Source organism: Acomys minous (assembly GCF_964271855.1).
Source record: "Acomys minous genome assembly, chromosome: 15".
NCBI classification, from domain to species: domain Eukaryota; kingdom Metazoa; phylum Chordata; class Mammalia; order Rodentia; family Muridae; genus Acomys; species Acomys minous.
The window spans coordinates 49,161,047-49,175,009 of record NC_140497.1 but is presented as its reverse complement, the minus strand read 5'-3'; the positions used below and the strand labels follow the sequence as shown (position 1 = coordinate 49,175,009).

The 13,963-nt window shown below is 35.2% G+C and overlaps 1 protein-coding gene across 2 annotated transcripts in view; it reads right to left on the bottom strand.

Moving 5' to 3' along the window:
* SPOCK3 (SPARC (osteonectin), cwcv and kazal like domains proteoglycan 3) overlaps nt 1–13,963 on the bottom strand; it is a 390,660-nt gene that overhangs the window by 108,732 nt on the left and 267,965 nt on the right. For both annotated transcript variants that reach the window (XM_084760663.1, XM_084760662.1), the window contains exon 5: nt 9,741–9,864. In XM_084760663.1, coding sequence (XP_084616789.1) covers nt 9,741–9,864 — 124 coding nt within the window. The remainder of the gene's footprint in view (nt 1–9,740; nt 9,865–13,963) is intronic.

The window sequence follows — 13,963 nt, the reverse complement described above, 5'->3', positions numbered from 1 at the left end:
AAAGACTACCTCAGAAAAAAGCCAACAGCGTTAAACTATATAGATATCTCTGTGTCTCATTTAAATCTCAAGTGGGATCTGTGAAAACCCCACAATGTATAATTATCAGCAAACAAGAACAACTGCAATAATCTTTTCTTTATTGAAGCAATAGCAATTTATTATACTAAAACATAAACTGAGAAACATGGAAGAACAGGAATCACATTTCTGTTTCCATCTTTCTTGAGATAATATCTCTCTTTACAAAACCCAGCAACAACACTATGAATGCAATGAAACACACATAAGGAGGATTTCTCGCTCTCAGCTGGAACTAAGCCTTCCCCAGAAAATGTCCTCTACTGGTTCCTCTGTGCTGTGCTCTGGTGCTTCCCATGGAAACACAAATGGAAGAAACAAAGAACGGAAGCAACCTTAAATCCATCTATCCAACTGTGATATGTAATTAACACAGAAATATCACAACTGTGGTATCAAAAGCCAGAAAGGAAATATAGAAACAAGCACATTATAACCATCTTTATTATAATGGACACTGCTTTATCATTCCCTACTGTGATACCCTTTGAAAGAATAACACACATTATTTTAGGAAACTTTTTATGTATTCACCAAAATCTTTATGGACGGGAAGTTATTTTTACATTGCAAGAGTTTAGTGTGTTCCCTACTTAAGAAAGCATGTGGCCTATACCAAAGTGTGTATGTGACGTCAAATCCATGGATGGTCTGTGTAGCAGGTATAGGGAATACAAACTCACTATCACAAACCAGTGCCCTTGCATCTTGAGCTTTCAGACCCAGGGAAGGTCAGTTAGTTTCAATAAATGTAGACTTGTGGAAACCTTCCTAGGCTTATCTCAGTGTCTTACATTGGAATACTGCTCTTTGATGACATAACTTAAAACAGAGCTCAGGATTTTGGGGAATTGGAAAGAGTATGATGATGTGTTCTCACCTAAAATTAATAAAAAAATTTATTCAAGAGTTTAACTTGGAAGATAACCAACTTTTTCATAGTTTCCATATTTGAGGCTCCAACGATTGAAATAAGCCTTGAGCTCCAATGGCTGTTGACAATATTTATCATATAATGTTGCTACTCTATTTGGATACCTGATTTTGAGCCCACTATTGTGTTATTTGAGATTAATATGTTATGCATGGACTGTGAGGGCTTTTGAGATTCAATGATACTTTGTCTTTTATCAACAAATGTTCCCTATAGTGCAATGATCAGAAATGTATTTCCTGTACCCTCTATATTATCTATAAGTATCTAATGTAGTATATATTAGGATAATCTTTTAGAAAGCATGCTCTAAAGGATTTATGATTCTATCTTTCTCACCATATGGTTCACATAACTCAGTAAGACAACCTGGGCTTTAAGTCCTATCCTATAAACGTAGTATATATTCTGGGATAACTGGGTAACTAATGGAATACATAAGGCTCTATCTATCTATCTATCTATCTATCTATCTATCTATCTATCTATCCATCCATATCTCTCTGTTTGTCTATCTATCATCTATCTATGTATACATGTATCTATATCTCTCTGTATCTAGCTTCTATCTATCTATCATCTATCTATCTATCTATCTATCTATCTATCTATCTATCTATCATCTATCTACCATTTATATATCTATACATGTATATGTATGTGTGTGTATATATATGCATATGTGTGTAGGTGTGTCTGTGTGTATATGTATATATGTATACATACACACATATACACATATACATACACACAGACATACATACACACACAAATATTTATATGTGTTTGTGTTTGTTTGTGGACTATACTAATCTCATAAAAACAGAGTAGTTCAGAGTGGTCCTCCTCCAGCTGATATGGTTAAGTGCTCACTTAATTTGACAGTGATCTAGAGTGTTCTATGTAATGCTCTGTGCATATATGAAACATTTGGGTCCTATGTAACACTCTGGGGATATATTACACATTTACACATTCAGGGATTTTTTTGTCACTTCCTATACAGCAATTCCAGGCGTATGGGATGTTGTTAACTGTGAGTAGCACTAACACCCTTTGGAACAACAATAATATAAACTCAGCATCCCACCCATATGCAATTTACTGAGTGTTGTTCATGGAGGTCTAAGAAGAGAACAATGGACAGCTGATTATCTACAACTGTGCAGAGAGTGGAGACTGCCTGTGTCAAGAACTCTGGTGCGTATGAGTTGATGATTACTTCCTTTTACTGGAGAGAACCTTTGGGAACACAAAAAATTGGCAAGCAGGATGTCCTGAAAAGACCTGATGGGCTGTGGTCATATGATGGTGGAGGGTGTCTCCTCCTGTCAGAGGTTTAAGGGAGGGGAATACAATAGAAGTGGAAGGGAAAGTGGGGCTAGAAAATCCAAGCAAGAGGATAACAATTTGGATGTAATGTGAATAAATTATAATAAATTTTTTAAAAGATTGGGACATGCTTGGGCTCATTACACAATGATCGACAGTTTATTTGTGTTCATTGTTTAGTAGTTGATGATAGGAAAGAAAGAATTTCAGTTACTTTTGTTAAAGAGACAGTTATTTTGTGGTAACAGTATGTAAATGGAAAGTGTTTTTTATGTTTGAAAGAACTGAAGGATGAAGGGCAATTAATGGGCTTCTGACTTTCAAAGTAACTTCTGCATTTCTCCTCCTCAGTGAAGATTAACTTATAAGATACTATGAAAGGATTTTAAGTTCCTTACATTTAATCCACACCTATTTCAGTCATCCACTGTCTCAATTTGCCTAACCTTATAGAGAAGTCCATATGGGATCAGCCATGACTAGTTGACACCATTATATCTTTCTCTTCTTTACTATGAATCATTTTGGTGGCTAACATTGATGCTACTCTTTTGTTTGGGAAAAAATCAACCTGTTTAGCTAAATGGTCCTCAAGATATCACTCTAAACACAAGTAGGAGGGCCACGTGTTCTAACAGGATTGTAGCACCTACAATCTAACAGCAGTGTGGAGGCCCCATGAACTACTTTGTCAACATTTACAGGCTTCCTCTGTTGCATCTCACTAGCTCTAACTATACCATAAGTCCAGTGTTTCCAATAGGTACTAGTAGTTCTTGAAAGGAAATGAGGCAGTTATATCCTTTGCTATGGAATGTATAGCACCTTTAGACCTCAAAAGTGGCCTTTCAGACCCTCCAAGGCTTTATGAAACACTCACACTAATGAGGGAATCTATCTAAAGAGACCCTTGGGTTTATGATTTCCACATGGGAAATCTCAGATATGACATGTGAATCCCTTGTAGGAAGTCACTTTTTTTGGACAGGAAACAATCATTAAGAAAAGTTAATACAACATTGTCACTGATATTAGGTCCAATCACCAGTCACATTGCACTGGTTCTGGAAGACCTTTTGTTCATCTAGGATAGATTACCCAGATACTTTGGATGGCATAATTGTCCTAGATATTTCTTTTTAGAAAAGCCAAAGGAAAGTTAATGGAAAACCTACTTGGCCTTCTGAAGTAAGTTTTGATGGTTTATAGACTCTGTTTAGGTTGTTGAGTCTTTGGATTTGGAGAACTATAATAAAATGTATAATTTACTCCTTCAGTATATGTCAGTCAAATCCTTTTGTGATTTTTCTACTCTACAATGGATATTACTATAAGTTTATACAACTACTCTCCGGTTATAAGGTATAATTTTTGCAAGAAAATTTTCTATATTAATTTTAATGTTCATATCCCATAATACTATTCTTTATGAAGTATTATATGACTACATCATCATGCTTAAATTCATTGTAGCATTTTTTGTCTATATCATGTATATTTTATTCATAGTGATATCATATCTGGCTAACGCTGCTTATTATATTATATCATTTATTATATCATTTAACATCTCCATGCTTGAGATTATTCATTGAGTGATGATTTTAATGTATGTTGCATTCATTGTAACATTCTTTCTGTTTGTTTGTTCATTTTCCTTTCTGTTTTTTGTTTTTGTTTTTTATACAGGGTTTCTTTGTGTAACAGCACTGTCTGTCCCAGAACTCTCTCTTTAGACCAGGGTGACATCAACCTTACAGAGATCCACCTGTCTCTGCCCGAGTTGCTGGGATTGAAAGTTTGTGCCACCACACCCGGCTATTGTAATATTCTTATAGGGAATACATCGTTTCATAGAGACTTGATATATTAATTTTACACTAACATTTCAATTTAGAGCCTTGATGAATATCCATTAGCAATTTTAATATTATTCTGTTTGGATGCATGCATTACATCTCTTTGACAAAGGAAATGAGTTTTTCCAAATGAGCTGTCAGTGTATTGATTTTGAACTTCCTAAAGATATTTTGAATGCATCAGCTGGAATAATGCCTACAAGGTAGAATGCTGTGTACAACAGATATCTTTTAACTTGGCCTAACATTGTTTCTGATCCAGAGTATAAATTTTTGATGTGTTGGATCGTAAATGGCTTTTTCAGATCTTTCATATCTCCTCTCATTACTATAATGTTTTCTATAGGCTAGATTATGAATAATCAATACTAAAGACAAAACATTTGTGTGGTATCTGTTCACAGCAAATTCACCAACTGGTTCTTTTCCTGTTGATAGCACTTAGGTTAACTGTGTGTGTGAATTTTCACTGAGTTCTAACTGCAGTATTTTCTGCTTCTAGGTTTTAGGATAAAGGTTTAGTTAGCATCATTGGACAAAATGTTTAATTTTGTTTTAGAAACTAAAGTAAGAAAAAAATAGATCACTACCGTATATTATTGTTCAATTAACTTGGCATGATTAGTAAGGCTATCAAATAGAGTTTCTGCTCATTAACTAATATATTACTATTGTGATAACAGTAATCTGAGGAATGCATAATTTCTACCAGGATATAAAATGTTAAGAATTTGTGAAAAACTTGGTGCCTTATAAACTGTTTGTGAGTTTTTGTAAGACGAAGCTGTTCTATTAGGAATATAATGGTTCTATTATGGAAGGGACACTATAATTGCTGTAATTATAATTTTTCTGTAATATATTGAAGAAACATTACATAGACCATAGAATGATTCTATGATGACTACTGAATACTGATTTAACGTTATTCTACTCTTATGCAGTTTTTAAAATTTTCCCTTATCACATAAAATCCATAAAAATAACTGTATGCAATGATAAAACTTACTCAACAGTTTTTTTCCTAAATTTTAAGTTAAATAAAAATGTGAAAACAACACTCTACTATAAGGTTTAAGTAGAGTGACAGGCAAGAAAAACTAATAAAGGAATGAAAGCATAGGAAAAGAGGAATTTAATCTAAGTCAATAAGTAGAGAATAATTATACATGTAGGAAAATGAGAGACTCATAAAACATTTAGTACCTGAAATTTCCACTAAATGTATTTAACTATCAGTACAAATACAGGCTTTTCTTAATCAAAGGCAAAATACCTCCGTTTTATTCCGGACGCCGTCTTCCAAGAAACTACTATCTAAATAAATAAATGCATGCACACAAGATCACGCGAAAACAGTGGGGAAGGAGACTCATAAAAATGAGTGGTTCTATCCTGAGATACTTTAAATTATCTTGTTTGCCCCATTTTAATTGAAAATTTTATGAATTGAAAATTCTTCTCATAAAATTTTACAACTGTGATTCCACATATGCCGCTAGAGGTTAAACATAGGGTGTGTCGGATACTAAATCAATATAACTTGAAAAAACTTATTTCACAATTAGAATTCTTCCAAATATAAAGATTTATCTCACAGAACATATTTCAGTTACTTAACGTCCTCAAATTCTGAGTTCATTTTAAAACAAATGACGATACTTATTCATCTTTCTTTGTTATCCTCTCTATTCCCTTTCTCCTCCCACTGAAATCTTCTTTGTCTCATCAATCTCCTACTTTTGTGTCAGTAAACAATTTATTGGTTTTATTGTTGTGTTTCCTTTTGTTGTTTGTTCACATAGTTAAGTCCAAAGTCAAACTGAGACTGAATGAATCACTTCAAAGAAAAACCATCACATATGCCTTTCTGACTTTTGTTTTTTAACATAAAACAGTCTCAAATAAAATAAAAAAATACTGGGGAGAAAGAAAAAATTTTAAATAACAATACAATGGTTAAAACTTGTAATGGTTAGGTATCACAAACTGTCTATGTTTTACAGTACATGTACATCAATAACAATTAAAAAATAAGAAGTCAGTTGTGGAAAATAAATGTAAACAAATGTAAGAACAAAGTATAAAGCATATTATTTTAATATTACTACTTAGAATATTGTCACATGGAACATGGAGTAAATTCTTCTTTAAAGTTTGTGGTATTATATAACTTCAGATCCATAAACGTAGAAATCCAAAGGCAATCATATAAAGGAATACCATCATGTTTCTCATCTGTACCTGTACACTAAATGCAACTGCCTGTCTTGTGTCTATTCACAGTGTCTTATCCTGCCAATTTATGCAGCATCTCTTCAGCAGAAGTTGGGAGTTGTAGGATAAAATAGATACGATTTCTAGTTTCTTTCTCTACACACACACACACACACACACACACACACACACACACACACACCACAGTAAGAGACACATACAGACATCCACATGCACACACTTACATGCACACAGAGACACATAAATATAGAAAGAAAACATATGCATACACTCAAACACAAACACAAATGCACTAACGCTCTCTCTCTGATACACACACACACACACACACACACACACACACACACACATACACGCTCGTGCGCGCGCACATACACAATTTTGTAAGTAATGCCTGTTCCTAAGGAATTCACCACTGCTTAGTTCAAATTTCAAGTATGATATCATTAAATATAATAGAAAAGTGCTTGCAGACAAGCAACGTTTTCCTCATAGGATTTGTTTTATTGATGCCATGCTCAGTTGTAAAGCATCAATATTGTTTATTGATTTATTCTCACAGAAAAATGTGATGTTCAGTTTATATGAATTGATGGATTTACCATTTATGGTCTAACAAAGATGCTGTATTGGAGAATAATTCATAGTTCACAAAAAATGAAAATAAAAATTGCATTAGGTTGTGCCCGGAGTAAAGAAGCAGGGACCTTCATCTTTTCTGTCAGTTCCAAGAATGATTACCTCTCAGTCTCCTTTGACTGGAGTGATATTTTGATTTCTTCTGGCACTGCTAAATTTGAAAGAATTCAGAAACCATTGGCTTTTTTATTAGAAAAGGGAAGATTAAAGACACTTCTACAAAGGTCAATTACTTCCCTTGATAACAAAAAGGAGTCAATGTTGTGGGGATATGTTTTATGAAAATCACATATGCTCAAAATATTTTTCAAGTAAAACTACATTTGAATTGTTCTAATTTGTTCCTTCAGGATTTTTTTTTATTACTTTGTACATGCAACTTAAAAATGTTCTACTGGTGACTTTATTAAAATTCTTGTACTTCAGGGTTTGGACTTTAGTGTTATAAATATATTAATATGATTATAATTTATCAAAATGGCCATGTTTTATAAAAACATCACACATTTTATGTGTATGGTTGTTTTGCTGAGTGTATTTCTGTGCACCACTAACATGCCTACTGGGTGTAGAGACCAGGCAAGAGCATACTGTAACCTGGATCTGGATTTACATGCATTACAGATGTTTGTCACCCAGTATGTGGATGCCAGATATTAAACCCAGGTGCTCTAGAAGACAGTAAGTGCTCTCCACCACGAAGATCTCTCCCCAGGCTCAGCAAGTCTTACACTCTTAAATCACACTCTGAGTATGTAATTTTCCTAAAATCTTCTATTGGATACCGTGTGCAACCCCCCACCCCCTTTTTTTTTCCGAGACAGGGTTTCTCTGTGTAGCCTTGGCTGTCCTGGACTCGCTTTGTAGACTAGGCTCGCCTTGAACTCTGCCTCCCGAGTGCTGGGATTAAAGGCATGCGCCACCACATGCGGCTGCAACCCCCTTTCTTATCGCTTCCAGACATCAGCCCCTGCTCCCAATGTGATGACTTGTCTCAAATTAGGGTTTGTGAAGGAAACATCATTTACAATTTCATTTCTCTTTGCTACACTGATCACAATAAAGAAACATTAAGGGGGAGGTACTAATTACACAGTCTTAAGAGGAAACAGAGTAATTTAAGAGTAACAGAACCAGGGTGGGGATGCCTGAAAGTTATTGAAGCTATAGCACTGCAGTGTTCACTCTTTGCATACAGCGTCTATAAATCGAGAGCCAGCAAATAAGATCCCATGATTCTGGCCATCATTTGCTTTCTTCCTCTGCCTAGAAGACACAGGAAAAACAACGAACTGACCAACTATCACGTCACTCTCACTACAGTATTCTCTCGTCATGTGGTATTTTCACAATGGGATTTATAATTGTGAAATGCAAAAGGGCGTTTCAGGGAAATATTGCTCAGATGAAAGAGAGCTTATGATATTTCCCCAATGACAAAATATTCTGAAAGGAAACAAGTCTAGAATTAACTTCACAGTGAGAGAGAGAGAGAGAGAGAGAGAGAGAGAGAGAGAGAGAGAGAGAGGGGTATGAAACAAGCTGAGTCTGCCTTAAAGACATCATATATATAATGTACTAAAAACAAACAAACAAAACCCATAAATAATCATTTAAGGGTATGCTACCGTATTCATAATGTAAGAACTGTGTAATGTTCTGGTGAACTTAATGGAACACACTTTTGTAAAACAATAAAGTTGTGAATGAACATTGCAGAATGAACTATAACATTGGAAACCTCTTGCCCCATAATGAAAGAACACTCCTCAACTTCCAACATGAGCTAAGTTCTTAAACACTTCCAAATCTTTTAACCTTACATGGTGTCTAGGAATTCAGGATAATGAAGGAAAAAAGCGACGTTGATATAACAATGCTACCAAGTTTAGCTTTAATGTTAATCAAAAGTCTAAAATCAGTCTTATCACTATTACTTCCTGAACATCAGTGCTTCAAAAATGTTCTTGGAAACTTAAATGAGATGACATAGGAGACAAGGTTTGAGACTTTTAAAAAGAGTAATGGTGGTGACAAACTATAGTTGTTATTTCAGTTTGTTATTTCAGTTGTTATATTCAGCAGTAATTACTATTAATGCTTTTTCTGATGTTATCCGTAGGAAGGAAGGAAACATTGGGTTTCAAACTTAATGGCTCAGACTAATCAGGGCATTAGTATTTCATGGTTCAAAAGTTTTGATATAGGAGAAATAAATGTCCTCCAATATTCCAAACCAATGAGATCGTTAATATTAATTTAAAGTGAATAAAGAAATTACAAAAGAACCACACAGAGATATGGTTGATTGGCTTTAATTACTTATTTTATTAGTTACTGTTGTGTGGCTGAGTCCAAACGTCTGACAAAACTTCTGTAAGCTAGGTTTGGTTTGGCAGGATTTTGTGAAGAGAAGCATGCCACTGAGGCACGGGTGGGGGGAGGGGGAATGCCATCACAATGTAGACAGCAGGTTACCTCAGGAATACTATTCCCTCAGGGTGACTCCATCTCCTGAGATTCCGGAAGCTTCCAGAGCAGTATCAACAGATAGGGGTCACATGAGACTCCAGGGACCCATTATTTTCATTTTCAAGCCACAACAGAGAGAAACAGGCCTTATGTATATCATACTGAGTAAGCAGAGCTGCCCTCACCTGCGAAGAGTAGGTGTGTCCATCCGAACCACAAACGGGGCTGGCATAAGCCACAGGGCATTGCTTACAGGTGGGTGACAGGAGACCTCTCCACTGCTTATGGCTTCCTCCTACTTCTTTCATACTGTTAGGGGGGGAAAAAAAGACAAAAGGAAAAATAAAAACAGAAGAAAAATAAACGAAGGAAAGAAAACAGTACTTAGTGCATTTGAGTTTCAAAACTACATTTATATGAAGCTTCCTTTTCAGGACTGTCATAAAGACGCTTGACACTGAGTTAGAGTCTCTTCGACAGTGTGCTAATCTCTGCACAGTCTTCTTCCACAGGTCCTCAAATAAAGCAAGGTTGTGCTTCTTGGGAGTTCTGTTTTAATCACAGAGTGTGCGGTTTTATTTTTTTAATGGAAATTCTTTAATTTATAGTTGTGGAATGGATTGGTTGTTGTTGTTTTTAAGTTTATTTGTTTGTTGGTTTTTTTCCCCAGAAGTAGCACTTGCTACAAGCACAGGAGTCAGATCTCTAGAACTTTCTTCAAGCTTGCCCTTATTTTCTCTTACGAGTGGAGAAAAGAGACACCTGACTTAATGGTTGCCTAAAAAGGAGATAGCTTACTTTTAGAAGAAACACCTATAAAGAACCAAAGAATTATAGCAGCTAGCAGTATTTAAAGAACCAAATTACTAGATTTATTGACCACAATTTGCCCTCTCCCCCTTTGATTGCTGTGAAGTGTCTTAAAATGAACCCGTTAGACTTTGATCTAAAACAACTTGGGAAAATCCATTCTCTTTTTTTAATCATCACACAGATTTTTTTTTCCTCTTTCTGTTTACACTGTTCAATTACTCTGCCTATTTGTGGGAACCGTTTACACAGAAAAAGAAAAAGAATGACTAAGAAATACGAAGGACAGCAACTGGGAATCTATACAAAGACACTTAGAATTTGGAGTAAATCAATATTTGTTCACTGTATTTTTCTGTGCAGAAAACAATCTAATGCCTGCATGACAAGGAGAAAAAAAAAAGGTTGAGAAGAACATTGTACATACGTACTCCTTATAATTTTATACATTTAAGTTATTATTCTGTGAAAGTTACATTCTAGCAAACTCAAAGTTAGAAAGTATGGCATCAAGGCAATACTAAAAAATATCATAAATACTTCTATCATAGGAGAAGAATTTTAAGTTTTATATCTGATATTTAGCATTAAAAGCTCATATCTATCTATATCTACCTAAATATCTATTTATAATCTATCTGTCCTCTATCTCTGTTATGCTCTACCAACTTATCTATTTTCCTTCCTTCTCTCTCTCCCTTATTCCTTTGTTCCTTTCCTTCTCTCTCTTTTCCCCTTCTATCTCGTTCTTACCCCATCATTTCTCTTTTCTTTTCACAAATCTTTCCCATACAGATCATTATAGCGGCTACAAGAATTTCAAATATGTTATCTTCATTTCTGATATATAAATTATACCTAATGCTCACATTATAATCTTACTTGACTGCAGAGATTGCCAGAACCCCACTATTTGCAAAGTTCCCATTATTTTATTTTATATATTTTAATTCTGACAAGATAATGGGATCAAGATATTGATATGAATTAAAATAATGCCTGAAAACCTTAGTGCAGTGCTCTAATACCCATAATGACTTAGTTGAGGAAGGCTTAGCTAACAGAGCCAGGAACTTTAGTTTACAGGATGGACAGATTATAGATCCTGTATATCTCTCTCAGTATGAAGTGCTTCACTTTTTCAAGTCTATGTGATAGCTCTGTACAATGTGGAATACAATTTTTGCCTTCTCTGAGTCTGGGTTTATGCGTGCATGTGTGTTTTCACTTGTGGAAGGTGCATCTGTGTGTGTGTCTGTGTATGTGTGTATGTATGCACCTTCCTGTGTGTGTTCACTTGTGATGATGCATGTCTCTGTGTATTCACCTGCTTAAAGTACATGACTGTGTGTGTCCCCATGTGTGTATTCATTTGTGCGAGTGTGTGTCTCTGTGTATGCTTGTGTATGTATGTGTGGTTACCTGTGAAGATGTATGGCTGTATGCGTGTTTGTGTGTATATATTTGCTCACCTCTGAATGTTATTTGTGCATGCATGCGTGCGTGTGCATGTGCGTGTGTGTGTGTGTGTATGTGTGTGTGTGTGTTAGTGAGTGTTCAATTGTAAGGGTACATCTGGAAATTAGAGGTTGGCTTTGAGAGGGTTATCTCAGATGCTTCATCTTATAGTCTTTTGAGAAAGAAAATTTTCCTGAACCTCTGTATCTTAGCATTCTGGCTACAGAGTACCTGGACACCCAGCCTCAGAAATTCACTTAGTGTAGGGGCTACAGGTGCATAAAAAGACATCTGGGTTTTGTGGTGGTGCTGGCATTCCAAAATTAGGTCCTTATGTTTGCACATCAGGCACCTACCTCTGTTCTGGAAGTTTTGGTTTATGATATATAAACATGTTTTTGTTTTAATCATAGGTATAGGATTTTGTTTTAATCCTAGGTATGTTGACAGCTGATAGTTGCCTCTTGAGAGGACATTTGATGTTTGTCAGCTGTGAACTACCTCAAGTGGGAGCCTGGTCTTTGTCAGTGACCATTAAAGACAGACCCAAACAGATCCTGGGGACTCAAAGAAAGAAGAAGGCTGCTGTTAGCTTTCCCTTGGTGCTCGTTGTTGTTGATTCAGTTTGATGAGAAGAAATTGGAGATATCCTGAAACAAATATTTGACTTGTCCTAACAAACCTGAGGACCCTGAGCAGTAGGAAGAGGCTAAGAAAAACTATACCCATCTCCCCACTAACCTTCTTTCTCTCCAACCTGGTGTTGGGGTATTGGAAGAGATTGGGGATGAGTATTTATTTAGAAAGAGATTTTAGGAACCCAAAAGAAAAATATATATTTTAAAAATATTCCAACATTGTATAACTCTGAAAATATTTAAAAGTATTTTTCCACAGCAACTCTGAGATACCTGCCATTAGAAAAGGCAACTTTCAATGAATGTTTTTTTTTCTTTTGAAAATTTAAGTTAAAAAACTTTATTTGCTTTCTAATGGAAGTCTCTACATGACCACATCCTTTTCCCAAAAGAGCAAAGATATATGTTTATGCAACCAGGGAAATAAAGTGTTCAATGTTAATACATTATGTTACAAATTTTCTTTCTAACTCTCACTATGCAAAGCAATATGTCAGTTCTATGCCAATGCTAGTGTCTAATTGCTGCAAAATCACAAAAAGAAGGAAGAGTTTTAGTCCAGCCAGAATCCCTCTCCTATGGAGCCCGGACACATGTGAAGAGAGAGGAATCTGTTAGGTTAAGTAGCATCAGGTTCTCATTTCTCCCTTGGTGTCTTTTGTTCTCCACTGTTTGGTATACGTTACCGGGAAAGGCCTCCTACCAAGTCTCAGCCATCATCTTCTCTTTCTATTAATCCAATATTCCTTTCTCCAATCAAATTTTATTTAGCTTTCTGTTTAGCAAGCGTTCTGTGCGTTTTAAATATACTTTGAAGCAAATACCCATATTTTGCGATTTACATAACACTTGGAAAAACGTTAACTGATGTTTCCAAGATGATTACTACTGAAAAAAATTTCATCTCCACTTTACTTGCTTAATATATGATCACACCATCAATCATTTGCGATGAGTTCCTGATACCTTCTTGGGTCTTAGTTTGTCCATTTACAAAATTCTAGGCTTCATCACCATGGTTCACTTCATCTTAAACAATCTAAGAGGATATGTTTTTTTCTTCTTTAAAATATATTTTATTAATTTATTCATATTACATCTCAACTGTTATCCCATCCCTTGTTTCCTCTCATTCCTCCCTCCCTCCCATTTTCCCCTTACTCCCCTTCCCTATGACTGTGAATTACATGATGATATTAAAAAATTAGAAGCATTGATAGCTCATACTGGTCATGTCCTATGATTTTAGAATTTCACAGTGTTTCCCAGTAAAACTAATATAGGTTTGGATGACAATGAATGAGTCTAGATTTTGCTACAATGTTTCAGTTAGAAATATAACTCATCTGAAGGTAGCCAGTGACAGATACGAAATGGTAACTAATAAAAATGGAAGGCAAAATATGTTCACTTTAAAGAGGAGTAATTTTGTTTTAAAAAAAAATTACCAAGAAACAGGTAACAATTTGTATTAGTGTCAAAAAACACTGTGAAAATAATCA